Source organism: Ostrinia furnacalis, unplaced genomic scaffold (genome assembly GCF_004193835.3).
Source record: "Ostrinia furnacalis isolate ACB-3 unplaced genomic scaffold, ASM419383v2 OfSCF4654, whole genome shotgun sequence".
NCBI classification, from domain to species: domain Eukaryota; kingdom Metazoa; phylum Arthropoda; class Insecta; order Lepidoptera; family Crambidae; genus Ostrinia; species Ostrinia furnacalis.
The window spans coordinates 117,561-137,949 of NW_021134893.1; the positions used below are offsets into that span (position 1 = coordinate 117,561).

A 20,389-nucleotide genomic window follows, 5' to 3' on the forward strand; every position below is an offset into this window, starting at 1 on the left:
ATTCCAATTGAAGTCCGAATTGAGGTTATGTACAACAACGTGTTTGCAGAAAAACGCTTGCTTGCTTGCTTATCTGGTAAAAACGCGTCAGGATGAGTGCAAATATGTTCAGTCTCGAAAAGCTGATCGGGCGAGAGAACTTTGCCACCTGGAAATTCAGCATGAAAACATATTTAGAGCACGAGGATTTGTGGTGCTGTGTGGAACCGCCTGATAACAAACCTGTTGATGCTGCCAAGGATGTCAAGGCGAAGGCCAAGCTAATTTTGCTACTGGATCCCCAGAATTATGTCCATGTTCAGGAATGCTCAACGGCAAAACAGGTGTGGGATAGCTTACAGAGAGCTTTTGATGACAATGGCCTTACAAGAAGAGTTGGTTTGCTTAAAGACTTGATAAACACCACTTTAGAATCGAGTAACAGTGTTGAAACCTATGTCAGTAAGATAATGACCACAGCGCACAAACTGCGGAACATAGGATTTGATGTAAACGATGAGTGGCTCGGAACCCTAATGTTGGCTGGACTGCCTGATGAATATAAGCCCATGATCATGGGGCTGGAGAGTTCTGGTATAGTAATCAGTGCTGACACGGTGAATAACAAGAAGCCTTCAAGAAATGAACAACAGCCACCAATCCAGAAAGATCCAGAGGGCATCCCGGCAACATTTTCACTGAACGTGCTAAAATAGTCGCCGTTCTCAGAGGGGAGGAATTACGTAGCCGTACCCTTAGAAGATCGCTGAGGTTGCAGCCGCGCGCTCTGTATGAAAATACCTAAGTGTCGATATTGCAATTTGGCGCTGTGACGCAAATCTATTTCCTTTCAATATTGTTTAATTTAATTTGTCATTCCATAATCCGACTTCGATTAGGTTTCATCTCTTAGAAAGTAATTTCATGTAATTTTTTATTTCTTTTAATTAAATATATTTTAAATTAATTGGTTTTTTTTCGATCCTCCGGCTGCAGTAAACGTATTTAACGTCCTTTGTTTTGTGTTTTCTTGGTCGTAGAGGTCGGTTTTTCTAACGACCATGTCAAGGAATAACAAGTAGTTAATAAAGCAAGATACAACCTTGCCCAAGGGCCCTTACGACAAATGGCTAATAAAATAGACAAAAGCGATATTTCATCCCGTAACATTTATTTTACCGCGACCGGAATACGATCCGAATGAGAATAACATTGTGCCTTATCTTCATATATGTTTCTATTCTTGTATAAGTAGGAATGCTTACTATTCGTGTGCTATCATTTCTGAGCTAAACAATAATTAAGAGCTTGTTGAGTGTTTATGTTATTATCATTCTTATATTCATTTTTTTTTTATATTTTATCTTGTTTAATGTAAGTATTTACTGTATATAAGGGCTACCTTTTCTTTTTATTGTTTGCTATATTTGACGTTCATAAATACTGAACTGAATAAATATTTTTGATTTTGATTTTGTATTTATTTGAAAAAGAGGCTGATAAAGGTGACTGAAATTCTTCAGCCATTTCTCGGCACCAGTTCATATTATGTTGTCCCTTTTAAGGAATTTCTGCCTATTAATAGTTTTTGTATAAGTACAAAGAGGTATATCATGGAAGATTCTCAGTAAAATAATTCCTAAAGTACCTAGTTTAAATCGTGTAATGAGGCACAAAGAAAGATTATGACCGTACGACGACACGCGCCCTTTCCAGACACGGGTTTGGGCACAATCGGGCTACCACGTGTAACGAATAATTCAGGAAAATACATATTTCATTCCGAAATCTATTTCCTATTGTCAAATATTGACCTAACAAGCCTTCAAGTTAGCAAAGAAAATAATACTTCATCAGCACTTGCCAAATGTTGGTCTCGAAGCGCTGGTAGGGTAAAAAGATTATGAGACATGTAGAGGCTCCTTAAGAGCAAAATGACGATTTGTAAGAACTATTTATTAGTCTAAACAAATAAAGAAATTTTGACTTTGACTTTGACTTTAATAAAAAAAGAAACGCCCGATCCTGATTTGTACACACGCGTAATTTTCATTGTTTTCAGTTGTAGGTATGTAAGTCGCTTTATGATTCTTTCAGTTGGTGAGTATATTGTACTTATGTATTTTTGAACGCTCAGCTACAAGTTTAAGGCTTGCACCACCTAATTTTGACCGTAACTATGACGATAACGGGCGTTTTTTGTATGGAGTTTGACAGATTTTTGACGTTTGTCACAAACTTAAAGTAAGATGGTGCAACCCAGCCTAAATGTCTTATCAAAACCATCGTCAATATTCAAATGATGCAACTTGGACCATGTAAACATCCATGGTTCATTTAATAACCCTCCTTTTGGCGCAAACGGGTAAAAAGTAGGTATTACCTGCGCGTATAAGCTCAACACTAAAGTTTGTGAAGTACATGTTGTACTAATATATTGGTTAAAGTACCAGTACCATACGCTCCTTTCATAAATCATTGAATGAAAAGTCTCGTAAGACGCGACAGTGTGGTTACCTCGCCTAAGTCACACGTTCGACGCAAAGTACGAGCCTATTCGCAGTTAAACAGCCGGTGAACTTTGAATTTACTGGATCGTTGAGACATTAATATCGCGTTACCCTAACTCACTAGACGATTGTTAGAAAGGTTAGCGATATGGAAAAATTATATAGATATAGCATATTACTTTTACGACTACTACAGAAAAACATTAAGTTTGTAACTTTAAATTAAGTTTCGTTTGTTTTAACAGAATGTCTGACTCGGTGAGGTTGTGCCACAGCTTATAAATACTCGTAATGGATTTGAATTACAAAATGTGAAAAGTTATAAATAGCGAACTGATAACATTGATAGCTATCAAGAAATGAAAAGGCCAAAGATTAGATTCTCGTGGACAGTGTAAACAAGGACTCCCACATAACAATTTGGATCAGTATAAATCAAACCCACGAACTTTGAACCCACAAATCAAAAGCCTGCCCCTCAACCTACACGCCTACGCCTTTCAAATGCATCAAGACCTTTCATAGGAACTGTAAATATTATACAACTACCGATTGCGGCCTAAGGTCGCACAAAGCGCGTCGCTAACTATTGTCTGTTCAATCTTTTGCGAAAAACTAGAGAGGGACTGTCGGCTGTTGTCACCCCCGAACGCTATGACCCGTGCCTTTTTGAAGCAATTGTTCAATAAATACCGATCGGTGAAACGGTCGGACTGGCCGACAAGTGAATCCGAGAAACGCGGGTTCTAATCCGCCGCCGCTCGCCTATTGTGGTGAGCCCACTCGTGACACAAGTATATTCAGCTTAGTACGAGGTGATAACGGGACTATTAGTAATTTGTGCAAGAACACATTACTAATATCTTTAAAAAAATACAAGACAGGCACGCTACAATAATCCTGGGGGGAGGCCTTTGTCCATCAGTGGACGTCTTTCGGCTGAAACGAACGAACAAGGCACGCTACAATAGATTATACTTATTAACGTAACAGTGAGCACCTACTTGCCAGACAAGCAAAACAACATAAAGAACACAGGAAACTTCTGCCAAGCTTCATATTTATGTCTACTATGAAGTGAAAGTGTGTAGGTAAGTTTACTGTGTGATCAAATGGTACAGAAAACTGAACAGCTGAACTTTATTACTCTAAATCATTTTTACTCGAAATTAAATCACTGGTCTATTTTACATAATTTAAGCGGTTAAGTATTCCCTTACCTGCAGTCTCTCTGGGCTGAGGCTACAATGGATTTATTATTAACCTAATCCTACTATAGCACTACATCACGTTAAGCCAAGCAAACTTCCAGGTTAAGAAGTTAAGCGCATAACTTCCAACTTGCTGCCGGTTACGCGGTTAGTGTTTCAGCTAGAATGTGTACTGAAATAGATAAGGTAGGTACATGATGAAGGTTATCATGCATGTTTATGGGTTTAAAATTAAAAACGGTTTACTTACAAAGACATTATGTAGGAAACTAGAAATACCTAAAACATCGATAGACATTAGGAAAATATGAATGATAAAAATATTTGTAACGGAACTGAAAGAATAAATAAGCACATAGCAAATAGAACAATTTTCACCACTGGGCCGTAGATAAACGGTTATTCAATTATTTAAAACTTTAATGCCAAATTTTGAACATAATGCGAACTTATAGTACAGATTAATTAATATTATTGTAGTGGTAAATACAAACTTGTCTAATTTCTATTTCTTATCTTTGCAATCTTCACATTACACATTCCTGCACACAAAGTTTCAGTGCACCTAGTTGAATAATGCACACTATATTCGCAGGGCTAATCCTCATAACCGGATCAAAACGTCTCACGGTGCTGAGATGTTATACGAAGCAGAACTTCACTCAACTTTGTGGTCGGTAGAACTTCACTCAACAACAAAGAACGGGATTCTTTGTTTACCTAATAAAGTTCCGGAGAAGATTGAAATTTAAATACATACAACAGCTCTACAGCTCGTAACGTCATGCCGGTACATATTACACGCTAATCCCGCAGTTAATGAAACCCGATACACCGTATTACTTTCACTTCATCTTCACAAAGACAGTTCAGCGCCTAAGTGGGAAGTTGCAAGAAGCGCTAATTACCAGAGTGGCCGCAACTTTGGCAACTTCGGCAACGCCTGTAAGATAAGTGTCCTGCTGAGTTTCAGACAACTGTCGCCGCGTAGACTTGAGAACTCAAATTAGATTAGCACTCCAGTATTTTGCGATACACACTTGTTTACAGGTTTAAAACCGTTGTAACTTTGAAACGATGTATGTGGAATAATGTGTCAAATATTTTACAATTTCAGGTAACTTACCTGCTTATTAATTGTTAAACAGCAACATATGAACATAATTATCATTCAATGTAACAACCAAGGTATTTCCACGCACATTTATTTGACAACATGTCAGGTAACTATATAATCATAGGTGAATGTTAATTAAACCTTTAGCCCAAACATACGAGTAAAACTAACAGTTTTGAGAATGATAAATGTACTGTGTACTAAGTTAATTCACACAATAAGTGAATAATTAATCATTTTAGCAGCCAAATAGCAACAACTCATGGCTGAGTGCAAAGTTTTAAGACATCCCTCAGATTCTGTAACGAGCACTCGTTGTGTCCTACACGAGTAGAGCTACCATCTATTGGGAAAAGTTCGGACAAAGTAGCTACAGAAATAAATAATTTGACAAACACACGAACGTGGTGGATTTGCGGGACCCTAACCCACCAGCCGCTTCATGCTGTTGACTCATCATCATTAGGACGTCCACTGCTGAACATACGAGTATAGGCATCCCCCAATGATCTTCATAATGACCGATTGCTAGCGGTCTGGATCCAGCACCATACCAGGCCTGGCTCACTCCGCGCGGTACATCCGATAATTACCTACAGCGAAGCGCCCCGCCGGCGGGTATTATATCAGTCGAGTGTCACGCGCACGCTCGTCAGGACGCTGGCGTGCGTTGTAGTATGATTATAATTCTATGATCGAAGTATTATTTAAAAATGGACATAAAGAGAAAGAAATATTGTGCGGCGTTCGGGTGTTTAAATTCGAAAAGTAATCTACCGGATTTATCTTTTTTTTTTCGCTTCCCAAAGATGCTGAAAGGTATGTTGGCCATGTAGGTAATCAATAATTCTTAGGATAGTATAGGAACCTAACCTACTATGAAGGTTTTCCATAATGAATGCATACTTACCTACATACGTACTTCATTACAAATAAGTAGATTAATTATTTTTTCACTAGACAGCAACCCTAACAGCGTAAGAAGAGTTCAAAGGCACGCGATAGAAAGAGACAAAACTTGTAGGTGAATAAGATTGTAGGTACGTAGTGCTGTGCGAGCTGAATTCCACTGTATCGCGTCGTAGCAAGACCCGCATTTATTTAAATCGTCTTGCGGAGTAATCCTTCTGTACCTGTACTATTACTTATTCTGTGACCATACTACTAATTGTATGCGGTCGTCGGTCCACCGTATGGGTTAATCACAAAATTAAGTATCTCCTAATAAACTAAGCAAAATCTTAGAACATAGTATAGGGGGATTTAGATATACTTAATAAGAAAGAATCTAATAGCTTAATGAACGTTAACTACCTGGCAACGCCTATTCTGTAATGTCTTAAATATCGTACTGCCTGAACAAGCTATTTGCAATATAAAGAAGATACTGAAAAAGATAATGTCCGAACATAATCTGAATAGATAGTGTTCACACTCACGAGTGTCTTCCTCAGTCGAGAGTTGCGGTTTGGGCGAGCCTGGAAGTTACTACACTAACCAGTCAGGGCCGGATCTACCTATGGGCTGATTGGGCTGCAGCCCAGGGCCCCGGGGTTACAAGGGGCCCCCAGATCCCGCTAAAAAGTAGACCATAATTTGAAGAAAAAAAAAATAGTTGTCTGTAAAGTCGGTTTACAACGTTGACAACGTCATAAGAAAATATTGATTAAAAACGTTTCATATATTTCTGTTCCAAAATCAAAAGTGACGGCCAACAAAAAAAAGTCCTTTTTATTGTTTGTAGTTACTCATGGTGCATTTTTTTGGGTATGCAGTGTATATGAACGACAATAAGTACATTGTGTTAACCAAAACATATTAAAAACGCCATGTATCGGCAAGATACTTCATTTGTTTTAGTAAATAGTTTAATCGTAAATGTTAAAAAGACATACTTTTAGAACTCAAATACTACGATGCACAGTGGTGCTACAGCTTTGGTGCCATAGTAACAAATGCTAAAGTGAACGTGTTCTATCAGAATACAGCACTTTTATTTTTTGGCCGGCACTTTTGATTTTGGACCAAAATGGATGATGTCCTTTTTGAGATATTTTTTTAATTTTTTGTCTTCCAATTACTTCTTGTAAAGAAAACGTAATAACTTTTAAACTAAGAGGTATATCCTGATAAAATAAAAACAGTAATAATGCTAAATAACAGGCGATACTAAAAAATACATAAAATACTCAGAAAATGGCAACAAATAATAAAAAAAATATTAAATATTTTGAGAAAAATCTGCATTTAAATTCGTGTTTTTTTTTGTTATTTGATAAATTTCTCCAAATAATGCCCCCATAACAGATTGTTTTTATTACTTTGTGTTATTCTTTATCGTATTACCTTTGTAAAACTAAAAATCGCATGTATCTATCCCTATCACAACGTTTGCAATGATCGTTTGAACTAAGCCTCTCCGGGCGCGCCATTCAACGCTTCGTTAACAACGAAACTGAAAGTGCCTCTAGATTTGTAATTTTGATAAAAACAAGTTACATTTCAAATAAAAACAAAAGATTTCGAAGTAAAATAAGCATTTTAGTTAAAATTAAAATTGTCTCTACCTGTAGCGGAGAATAATGTGGTGGCAGGCCTTTGTTCAAACGATCATTGCAAATGTTGTGATAGGGATAGAGACTTCCGATTTTTGGTTTTACAAAATTAATACGATAGAGAATAATACAAAGTGATAAAAACCACCTGTTAAGGGGGCATTTTTTGGAGATATTTACCAAAATAACATGAATTTAAAAGCAGATTTTTTTCAAAAAGTATAATTTTTTATTATTTGTTGGCATTTTCTGGGTATTTTATGTATTGTTTAGTATCGCCTGTTATTTAGCATTATTACTGTTTTTATTTTATCAGGATATACCTCTTAGTTTAAAAGTTATTACGTTTTCATTACAAGAAGTAATTGGCAGAAAAAAAAAAAAAAAATCGCAAAAAATTTTTGACCTCTTTTTTGTCATTATAGAAACAGTTTTTTGGCATGGCTATTAGTTGAGTACTAAGATAGGCCCCCAAGTAGTTTCAGCCCAGGGCCCCACAAATTCACGATCCGGCCCTGTAACCAGTATTGTGAACTTTAAGTGCTTGTCAAGAAACCAGCTGCAAGAACATAGTAAGAAAGATAAATAATAAAAAATACCTAATACGCCATACAACACTCAAATTGTGATACAAAAAAAACATTGTTTTCGGAAAAAATCAGGCTACCTAAGTAATTAAATTTTCATTTAAATGACCTGCTTTTCTACTAATTTTTCTCCTTATATCTTAATACTTCTTTCAGTGATCGTACCCTACGTGTAACATCTCAATCCCATTAAACCCATAGTTTTTATTTTATCCCTTGCCTCGGCCTTGAAACCCAGCGCATGTGTAACACATCCGGAGGGATAACGATTTTGTTATTTATTTTGTTTTAGTATGGGCTAAAATTAAAGGAAGTTTCTCGATGGTTCATCCTGCTACTACCATATTACCTTTTTGTGTTTTTAACATGAAGGTAGGTATACCTAATTAATTTTTTTGGGTCGATAAAGTGAATGTACCGACATAAAATTCTGCGAGTAACATATTTTAAAGTGTACCTACTTGTACATCTTATTTCTTTCAAGAATTTGAATATAGCCAAATTTCTTATCGAGAATTTAATTCAAAAACTTTTCTCCCAGTCATGTCCTATAAATAAACATAGTTTCATACATGACTTGTCACCAAATCTTGAAACGAGAAACACACTGAAGTGGAAAGGTACGGGCAAAGATAACTCGAAACATCACTATTTGATCTGAAGACTGTGGGTAACGACTAAAGCATAAAAATTAAAACTTCCAACTAGTGAGAAAACTCTTTGACTAATAGGAAAGCAACGAAATTGACGAAAAACTGTGCCAAATTAACTTATGACGTAGGTTTCGTTTAATCATCCTTTTTTTGTTGTGGCTTTTGTCATTATTTATTACTAAAGCCTGGTCCGTGAGCACGTAGAATTAGGATAGCGCGAGCGATAAGGATGGGTAGCTTGGGGTCATTGGACAAAATTCTACGTGCTCACGGACCAGGCTTTAGATGTCATACCTAGTTTATTACTATGAGATATTTTGTTCTCACTAAACAACGGTACCTAATCTTTACCGTTACGTGTGAGAAAAAACAAAAAGGAAAGAACTGTTGGCAGTTTAGACTTTTAATTCAGGGCTAAATCCACTTAGGTCTTTCAGAAAAAGGACCTCCTGAACTGTAACTTAACTTTTTTCCTCTTCTAGACTTGTTACATTCACAAATAATCCCAATATCTCTTCATGTCCATTCATTTGTTCAAAGGGACATTTTATTTCGGTTCTGTAAAAGGGGTCACCCATACATTCGAATACGCATTTTTCCACATATCTTAAAAAACGCGATGAACTATAACTATCCTAGACATCTTATCATTTGAAGAAGTTTTTATTTTACAAGGCCAAGGAGTACAGCGTGCCCAGATAAATATTTTGACAAGAAATGTCAGATTGTCCTGACGCTTCAGAACAAGAAGAGCCGACCTCAGATAATGGGATAAAGGGTTAAGAAATAGAAGACGTTTTTACAAATTAACTACATCATTAGGTACAAACCTGATTATCAGGGACATTTCCTAATCACGAAAGATTTCCTCTTTCAAACTAACTTTTGCCTTACCGGATCGGCTTATCTGCACCAAGCAGGAGCCTTTATTCCCGAGCTGTTCCCAAAGGTGACAGAATCGAATAATGATTAGCGAGCGTGTGAACTCGATTACGTCGCGTCTCGAACACGTTCGGGCTCGTCGGGTAATACAATTATAAAGTGTGCTTTAGCGTGTATGCCTGCGTAAGATGACGTATTCCACTTTGAGCACCCGCTGAAATAGCACCTGGCCTTTTCCACTTAGAGCACCTATCTATATAAAAATAAATTTAATTCCAATTTGATTTTCGTGGAATCAAATTTATTTTTACCTACCCAAAATATCGATAAGTGCTCTAAGTGGAATTAAATAGGCAAGGTGCTATTCGTGCAGGTGCTATTTGTCCGGGTGCTCAAAGCGGAATACGTCCCGAAGATTATGTCAGGTGTGTTTATAGCTATTTACTGCCTTAAGCTTTATGAGCAACAACGATAAGTGAAGCTTTGTGCTTTTAAAGCGAGAAGCTTGGCGGATTTCCTTTAGTTCCTTTACTCTGGGGACCACGTAAGTAGGACGCACTTAGTGCTAAGAGTTACTAAGCCTACGAACTAAAACTTCTTAGCATACCACATTGTTGTCACTTTGATTTACTAAACAATTTTCATCGCACTAGAAGTTTCAGCAAAATTCAACTAACTAGCTCGCCTTAAGTAGTTAGAGTAGAAAATATTCTATTGTTTTGTGTGGGAAAACAATAGAATATTTTCTACTCTAACTATACTAGAAATATTCTAATAACTAGAAAATATTCTTTAAAAATACAATTAAATTTACATTGACTAAAAATAATTTAACTGAACATCAAAAGGGAACAATAAATTAAGATTGACGTTAACGCAGCTCGCGTCTCGCCTCCGTCAAAGTTCAATTATACCGTTCCCCAAGGATTCAACATGATTCAACTCAAAGGATCAGGAAACGTCACTCATTGAGAAACAATTTAACTTTGCCATTCGGAACTTTCTTAAATAGGTGCTTTGTATTTGCCGCAAGTAGGTACCCGCGACCCGTATTATTATGACCACCGCTCGACTGTCATCTATTTCCATTAAAATTTTGAGCGTTCGAGCGGGGGTAGGTAGGTACTAGCATAATAAAAAGTTTCTTTTGTCCATAATAGCGTTGTTTTAAGCCACACTTCGAAACTTTACATTTACTTGAAACCAAGGATGTTATGGATATACCCGTAACCGTAACCGAAACTTTCGGATATCCGAAATAAAAAATATCTGAAACCGTAAACCGTAACCGATTCAAAAGTTTCGGATGTAGGTAGTTTAAATTGTTTTTTGTTTAGCATGTAAAGTCTCATTTACCTTTATAATGCCATCTAGTAGGTATCTTTTTTTTTACTTTTTATTCGATGATCGGCCATGAATGAACCGTGTGGGACAACTATTGCAAATTGCATTCTAAAGCACAGTTATCCGTAACCGTAACCGAAACTTTCGGATATCCGAAATAAAAAAATATCCATAACCGTAACCGAAACTGGTATAATATTATTCCTATATCCGTAACCGTATCCATAACTGAAACTACATATCCATAACATCCCTACTTGAAACTTTACGTTACGAGTAATTTAATTTTCGTCGTCAACACTATGTATTAATAGTTCTTCGATAAACAGTCTGACACAGACGTTGTGACATTAAAGAGAAATAATTATTGTTGATTCTAGGAAAATTTTCTTAAGATAAACTATTCGCTTGCCACTAAGTATTACCCAGTATACGAGTACTACAACACTACAAGATAAAAGCCAAGCTCTACAAGTCTAACTAGGTATAGGTAGGTACCTCAGATCATAGGTAGGTACCTAATGTAATGCAAGTGCACATCCAATGCTTGAAAGCAGCAGTGGGAGACGGCGTATGTGACTGCACCAGACAGTCTGCCAATAGAGAGAGTTCGAGGGAGATCGTGCGGAGAGTTGTATCCGCCTCTACAGCCGATGTGAACAACGCCTCAACGTGACCACGACCGCTCTGCCAAGAGCGTAACGAATAAGAAGAAGACATCCAAAGCACAAAGTAGTGACACACCCGAAGCTTTTAATCGTGCATTAAGATATTAGCAGCCTTCTGGCTGGCAAATTATGAAAACTTCAGCGAACTTTATTGTTAGCAATAATTAATAAGGTCTCGTGCAAGATTGTAAACAAAACATAAAAAAAAATATTTTCATTTTTGTAATCCACGTGTTCTCGATCCTTATCAATATTTTCGTCGTCTAACTTACTCATTGGTTTTGTTACAATAGCCTGGTAGGTCGAATCAGTCGCTTCTGTAATTTAAGTGCTTCACAGCATTTGGTTTCTTGTGGCCGACGAGTTGCGAAATCCGTGGGCGAACAGTTAGACTCACGTGTAGGTACTATCGGGGNCTATTATCATTTTTTTTACCTCAATGTGTCTGAAATCTGAATGTCACCTGATGGGTCAAAAATGTAAAGCAGCCCGAAGATGGAAGCGATCAAGCGAGCTTATAACATTATCTTTAGTAGGTACGTTATAGCTTACATGCCAAGGTTGTAGGAACGATTGTAAAAAATCGAATGTATCGAAATTGCACGGTAGGTGAGGGGTACAAAGGGAAGGGCATGCGGGCGACAGGACATACAGGCTGTATTGACTATACAAAAACCGACGAATGAGTCAAATAATTTTCATTTAACTATTAGCAAAAAAAGTAGGTAGGTAGCTTGTAAAAACTTACCAAGTGTTGTGTCTTATGGCGCCAAAGTGATACGCAGCGATAGTATACAGGTTTTACATTGGGTCACAATATCACTAACACAGTTCGCAACCATTGCATGTAGGTACAGTCGAGGAATGAAAAGGTTCGTCACCTTAGTGTCGGTTTTCGCTTGCACTAGGTACTGTAAGAGTCAAACCTGCCAACATAACAGTGCAAGAAACAGTGCTGCTAACATTTAAATAAATATGACGTTTGCTAACGAATAAGGTTTTGCTTGTTTATTTTTCTATCCCATCAGTGCAATGCAATGATGACATTGACCAATGACAATTTTTTTTTTCTTTAATAGAAATAATAATGGCAGGTTGAACCAACAAGAAGGTTTTACTTTATCAATCATAATAATCTTCTTGACAAGATAAATCGTCAAACAACTTTGATCTGAATAATTTTGGACTTTACTGACGAACAGTTAAAGATTATTTTCTCTAACTCGAGATTATTCTGTAACATAGTTTCAAAAGGTAATATGTGCTCGCGATTCGTTGAAGGAATCAATTTGAAAACTGACGAACCTTTTCATTCCGTGACTGTACATATTCGAAAGTTCATTTTCGCGACACGATAGCGGGAGGCAGCGCGGGCGCAGGGCGCGCGAGCGCATGCGACACGCGCTAACCGATCGATAGCTCCCGGGCAACTGGCGACGACGGCGAGTGGAGCGGGACGGGAGGGGCGGGAGCAGCGCGTGGCTCGCGTCACGTGACATGTCGAACTTTCAACTGTTTTAGGGTGTCCATTATTTATGTTTTTTTTTTAATTGTTTTGTAAATTGTAAAATTAAATCTAGTTTAAAAAAATGCATTTTTTCGTGATAAGCAAATAAATAAATAACAGTTTTCAGATCTCAAAATAAAGTGTTATTTTAAGAGTTGGTACAAACGAATTGCTGTAATTTTATTTTGTTAAAAAAATAAATAAAGCAACGACGATTTTATAACTTCAGTAGTCGTAGTAGAAGAGAGTTTTGAATAAGCCTAGTAGGTAACTTTTCATTTATCATTCATGCTCATTTCTTACAAAACAGTAGATAATCCTAAAACTCTGACTAGCTAGTTACCTACATTTGTAAGAACTTTAACTTAGTCCATCAATTAACTTTCTTGTCTAAGATCTAAAATACAGAAAGCTAGCTTAATTTCTCCTTTAGGCTACTCCAACAATTAGGCTTTTCCATTAGACTTCAATACAAAAATCTTAGCGACAGTAACTCTGTAGTTACTATTTGTTAGAATGAAAAGCACCTTGAGCTTGAGCTGCTTCGAATTAATACTTAAACAAAATCAAGTCTTCACTTCTTGGAAGTCTATCGCTTGGGGACGCTTGACCTTCAGTTAAAATGTCCTCTTCATAGTAATAGTAATATCCTAGGTCAATGTTATATCCCAAGTTTTAGAATTGTAACTGGCTTGAGAAACCCGCCGGTGATAACCAAAGACCGTCAGAAGTCAAGTGAGTACATAGGTACGTTCCAACTCAAAGGAATCCGTCCGCTTGAGTAAATTTGCAAAGTATACAGATGCTGTATGTGCATGACGCCATTTTACAGTCGAATTTGTTTTCATACGTCAGCACGCATCATTCAACAATGATATACGCCGTTTCATTCCACGCCATTAATCACTCGTCCCGCAAAATTAATATTACCGAGGACAATACGCCCGTGTCGTGTCAAACGGAACGCGTTATCACGCAATAAATAGCGTCTCAAAATGGCGTCCTGACAAGATGGCGGGTAACGGTGAAAAAGCATATTCTAAAGCTTTACTAAGTAAAATACATGAAGGAACATCCTGTATGAGGAAAGACCAGTGAAAAAGATTTAATATTGTGTAAAAAGTATTTGAATTTTTTGTAAGCCCAAGATCCAATTTAACTTTTTTTTAAATGATGCTAAGTTAATTTTGTATAAAATTTATTAGAACACTATAAAATCGTTAAATAATCACTACAAAACTCAATACAAAATTAAATATCATCGTATCATTTCGTAAAAATGCAGCGGGCAACTTATCTGTTGTGCCGTATTTTACATTGAAACAGTCTTTTGTTTGCCCTGTCACTTCGCCGCAGATGTCGAGCTGCCAGAGGTGTCATTAGGAGTAATAGATGCCTTGAGCCTCTCGTTTTCAGCGACGAGAGCCTTAACCCTTTGCTCGTATTTCTCCCTGAGTTCCTGAAACCAATTTGTGCCTTGTCATTTATGGGTGGCATGCGGAATTTGCCTTCAGTGACTTGTGTTTAACTTTGTAGTTATTTGCACGTCACAATGATTTCCTTAGAAGTTTGTGGAACTCATAGTGATGAAGCTATAACTTACAAATAAGGAGACCTTTACAGACAGAAACTCGTTACGCTGTTTTCGCGACTAACATAAAAAAGTCATCTCAAGATTTATGGTGCGAGGCAGTTATAGCTCATAGGTATACCTACTCATCATCATTCAGCCACAGGACGTCTAGACGTCTACTGCTGAACATAATATAGGTCTCTCCAAATAATTTTCAGATTGGCCGATGGGTAGCGGCACTAGCGGCCTGCACCCAGCACCTTCCTGCTACTTTTATGAAGTCGTCTGTCCACCTTGTGAGTAGAGACCATAACATCATCCATATAACAAAGTTCCTAACCTTGAATATGGCAAGCTGAGTCTCGTACTCCTTCTTGAGGTCACCGTTGATGTTGGAACTGGTCTGAGCGCGCTGCAGCACCAATCCAAAGCGCTCCTTCTCCGTCTTGAAGCGTGTTTCCATGACAGCCAGGCGGTCCTGGAAAATTTATAGTTGGTTGTAATAAATGCGAATAAAAAAGTACGATTTAAATTTTGTGTGATACAAAAAAAAATACAATACGGAAATTCTAGACAAAGGTCTCAACCTTAAGAGGTTAGAATTACTAACATTTAAACTATGCCGTTGATGTTGCATAATGTAGGTACCTACCACCTTAGATCCTACCACCTACCTACTACCTAATCACCAAATAGAAATTTGACTTACCTCCATAGCTTTGATTTCTGAATTCCTTATCTCAAGCAAATCTTTCGTGATTTGGTTGATGTCTTTCAGCGACTGCACTTGCGTCGTCAAAGCCTCAATCTGCAGCTCCTGGTTCTTCACCATCTTTGTTTTGTCAAAGATCATGCCACGGGCTTTGCTTAGCAGCTGCAAAAAAGAATAATGTATTCAATTTCAATCAAAACAGTGGTCAATAGAAGAACTCTTACAATTTTAAAGATGTCAAACACGTGACAAACCTCTTCATGTTGCTGTTTAATATTCTCAATCATCTCATGGTTTTTGCCACTGGGTTTTGACAATGCAGCCTGGAGTTCAGTCTCTAGATTTTTAACTCTTGCCTTCAAGAGATCAATCTCTTCTTCGCGAACCTAAAAGTAAAAAACTCATTTTAATTTTATTCTATAAACGGCAGCAACTAGCTTTCCTAAAATTTTTCGTCGACTAAGTTCACCTTCAACTCCAATTTCAATCCATCTTCAGTCGTTTCATTCTTGACTTTTTCTAATTCTTCGATCTTCTTTAAAAGTTCTAACTCTCTCTGTTGCCAGTTCTGAAATGTAAAATGCCATTTTTTTCGTATTAAGGTACTAAGAAGTTTTATTACAGTTGTATTTTTTTAAACGCCAGGGTCACTTACAGCGTCTTTGGTATCTGTGTTATTTTGTGCGACATCGTTCCCATTCTGGTCTACTGAAGGCTCTGCCGTTGGTTTGACTTCTGTTGGCTTAACTTCTGTTGGTTTCACTTCTTCTTGTTTAGCTTCTACAGGTTGTGTTGGTTCTGGCTCTGGTTCCTTCTTGGCTTCAATTTGTTCATTTACTTGTTGTGGTTCAACCTAGAATGAAGGTACATTAAGTTCAAAGGTTATATCCTAAAGTAGGTATCCTAAGTATGTACAGTCGCGGAATGAAAAGGTTCGTCACCTTAGTGTCGGTTTTCGCTTGCACTAGGTACTGTAAGAGTCAAACCTGCCAACATAACCGTGCAAGAAACAGTGCTGCTAACATATAAATATGACGTTTGCTAACAAATAAGGTTTTGCTTGTTTATTTTTCTATCCCATTAGTGCAATGTTACAAAATGTAGTTTTTTTTAAATAGATAATGGCAGGTTGAACCAACAAGGTTTTAGTTTGTCAATCATAATAATCTTCTTGACAAGTTAAATCGTCAAACAACATTGATCTGAATAATTTTGAACTTTACTGACGAACAGTTAAAGATTATTTTCTCTAACTCGAGATTATTCTGTAACATAGTTTCAAAAGGTAATACCTATGTGCTCGCGATTCGTTCAAGGAATCAATTTGAAAACTGACGAACCTTTTCATTCCGTGACTGTACATTACAACACAAACTTGTGTAATATAAAACCAGGGCTTATTTCATGGTTTTAACTTTATTAGTCAGAAATTACTATACCGAAGACAGTAATAAGACATGGGTCAGTTTCTCCAAAATCTGACCTAGTAACGTAAAATGTGATATGTAGTAAAGGCAATCTTTTCTCATTTGAATGTCACTAAAACATCAAAGAACATGACCCTCGTCGCATATTACAATCAAAGGGAAATAGATCGAAAATAAACATACTTCTTACTAGTACGATAGAGCGTAATGTCGACCTTCGGGAGCAGTGAAATGGAAAGCTAATACAGAAAGGACAGGGACAACTTTGCTATCTGAAATATAAGGCTAAATTATGATTTCATACCTACTATTTCAGTGGACGTCTTTTGGCTGAAACGAACGAACGAACGAACCTACTATTTACTATTTTATTTGGAAGAATATGTATTAATCTAAAGTAAAGTATACTATTTTCATAATTCTTTTCATAGTGCCTACTCTTTGGCCAATTTTTGCTTCTCATCAAACTAGACTCGGACAGACTTCTTGGACTATAGCAAAAACTGAAAAGCTAAAGATACATTTTACTTACAGCGGCAGGCTTGACGTCCTGCGCTTCAGAGCTGGCTGGCTTCGGGTCCTGAGTGGGGGTCGCTGGTGGAGCTGGAGCTCCTTCCCCGCCACCGGTCTCTTGTGTCTGGAGAGCGTCAGCCTGGAATCATTAAAGATTTATACTAAGTACTGACTGTACTTCTACGTCAAATATACTCAACATCAAATAAATCGCACCTTCCGCGACGCGAACTTTAAAGATTTTCTTCTGACACAATCATGGTGCCCCAACAATATTGGTGTTATTTGAAAGCCCAATAAATATCCTTAAAGAAAAACACATTTAATTTCTTAATAAATGATTAACATATACCATAAATGTGACTTGAAAAAAGACCTCACTTTGGGTTCACCTCTGGGATCAATTAGACCAAATTTTATGGTTATAAAACCAAATAATGATCACACGTGTCCTCTTTAACAGATGGATAGCGATTAATCCCAACTTAACAGTTTTATAGCCATAAAAGTTGGCTCAAGCGTAACTATCTATTTTTTGAAGAAGTGACTCTGGATCCTTCTAAAGAAACATTTTTGGGGTAAAAACCTTTCCTATAATGAAATGAAGTTTAGAACTAGGCTTTTGTATGGTACCAATATTGGTGTGAAGTGGATACGTTTGAAAGTGCTTGTCGCGGGTGGTGCGATTTATTTGCTGTCGAGTGTTTTTGACGCTTGACTTTACTACGAGTATAATTATACAGACGGACGTCTGAACAGATTCATCTGTTTAAGTTAAGTAGAGACAGCTCTACCGCTTTACAGTAATTAAAATTTAGTATAGTAATTAAAATCGCCTAATTGACTTCGGCGTACCTACAACATGAATATTGACATTTTACGCATCTACCCATGTGAAGCCTTTTGAGTGTTTTCATCCCACGTCCTAATAATCTTAACTGGTCCTAAATTCATTGGACATTAATTAATGTTTCAAAATATCGATAACCCATGTCAAAATCTGTAAAGTTGTTCTGACGTCGGCCTCTCAAAGGACACATCTCGTGTCCCCATGTCGCTTACAAAGGGTCACATGTCATAACATTAATTTATTAACAAAACACCAATATGCGTGGACCATTCTGTCTAATAATTCAGACCTGATATCACAACAACGTAAGAATTAAAATTATTTTGGACTACATGCATTTGCTAATCGTCATTAGATCTCATTCGATTTTCTTTCGAGAAAACCACGCGTTCTCCTAAATAATCAATTTAGAATATTCTCCTTGTTTTTCTTTCCCCTTATCCCGAGAATAATCACATGTTTATGAGCGGACTGGAGAGCAAAGCTGTCTTAACTCCTTCCTACATTCTAAACTCGCTTTAAATTTTAACTGCAAGGCTGCAAAGATATCTGCCGCGCGAGCAGAACGCTCGTAAAGCCGGGACATTATTCAAATAACCTATGAAACGTGCCGCCAAATCCCGGCGCAGCCAAGATCTTCCAGCATATTTTATAGATTTTTGATTTCGCAAACTAAATCACATCGAGGAAACTGCACTACTGTCAGCCATAAATGGCATTGCAATGTACAAAAAGCAAATGAAGAAATACGATATGATTAAGCACAAGACTAAATGCAACTTCCCTAGATAGGTACCCCAAAACTTTTTCAGACGGATACCTTACTAAAACAAATTATTATTATAGATTCCTACCTAGATATCAATGCAAAGTATGTAGGTATAGCTTGCCCTTCCGCCACTTCACTTACAATTACATTATATTCTCTCAACTAAACGAGTTTCCCTCATTAGACTATATGTTCATAACTCGGTGAATTAAGCGGTGAAAATCAACAGAATTCAGCAAAGTTTCCCGCGAATTTAACGGCAAACAATATGGCGTCACACGCGGCCGCGTGCCGGCGAATAATTTTATTGGTCAAACGAGTTAAGGCCCCAGGGAAATTTGAATAATTTAACGCCTGTATTATACTTACTAAAGTGGAATAGAATTTGGTTTGTTAGCGACAGCGAACGCCCAAAGGAAGTAGACTCAATTCAAAAACTCCTTGCTAATCTATCTAGCTAGAGTCTAATAGAGGTTTACAATACTTGGAATGATGAGTAGGTAGACATTTTTTCGTCCGTAAAATGCATTAAATTGCGTAATTAAGTAAGTACTCACATTATTAGTCTTTCAACTCTGACGATACGCGCTGAGGAACGGCGGAAAGGAAAATGTGGAAAAGCCATCGGTTGTGGTCTCTATGATTCGTCCGTGATAACAGACAAATCTTAGGCAACTAAAGTATACTCACTAAACACCAAAAAAATGATTCTTAACTACCCTCTGACCAAGCTTTATAAATTGACCTACATTTTTAAATACTTAAATAGGTACCTACCCGTATAAATAATAATTTGTCACCGCCAAATAATTATTTACTAGATCAAATCAACGAAGTTGTAAACATCTTACCATTTCTTTAAATAGAAACTAAATAAAATTCGTTTGAAAAACTTAAAGTGAACAAAACAACAATGATGACCAAGCACCTTACCCACAAACTGTGGCATTCGTCAAACCCTCGAACTCTCGTCCAAATCGATCTCATTACAAATCCCTCGGAATTGTCTAAATTCAAAAATCTATTAACTCCCTCATTTTCATCAATATCTCCCATTTCATTTCATGTTAGATCGTATTTTGCACGTGTGACGAGCGAGCCGATGACATTTCAAAAACGAAATCACAGAGAAAATAAAAAATGCTACTGAATACAAACTTTTTTCTAACAAAAAGGTTGTGGGGTCGGTGGGTAGGTAGGTACTCACCATGACAGATCCTCTTGGTTGCTCTTGGTAGTAAACTGGAGCACACTAAAGTAACACAGCAAGTAATCAAGCACTGGACAACACAAGGAACCACGCACAAGTTATACTCAAAACTTCGGTCTATTTCTGGAGTGCAGACGTGGAAGTAAAAATAGATTATTCGAGTGCGCGTCGGGAATCATTGCTTCCCGCCTGAATTTCAATCTTCATTGGAAAGTTCATTGTTTAAAAAGCTAATAGTCATGTCTTTTCTAAAATGTAAGTCATCTTAATATTTACAGGGCCTATTTTGCATACTGAATAAAATAAGCTGGCAGAATTTAAA

The 20,389-nt window shown here is 37.1% G+C and overlaps 1 protein-coding gene across 1 annotated transcript; it reads right to left on the reverse strand.

Moving 5' to 3' along the window:
• Positions 1–14,254: 14,254 nt before the first annotated feature.
• LOC114359744 (epidermal growth factor receptor substrate 15 homolog) lies at positions 14,255–20,082 on the reverse strand. The gene is made up of 8 exons (XM_028314236.1): positions 20,065–20,082; positions 17,258–17,377; positions 15,954–16,151; positions 15,768–15,866; positions 15,553–15,684; positions 15,296–15,460; positions 14,927–15,064; positions 14,255–14,472 (listed from the first exon to the last, which is right to left on the reverse strand). The coding sequence occupies exons 1-8, from the start codon at positions 20,065–20,067 to the stop codon at positions 14,356–14,358; spliced, it is 972 nt and encodes a 323-aa protein (XP_028170037.1). The 5' UTR covers positions 20,068–20,082; the 3' UTR covers positions 14,255–14,355.
• Between the last annotated feature and the right edge of the window lie 307 nt (positions 20,083–20,389).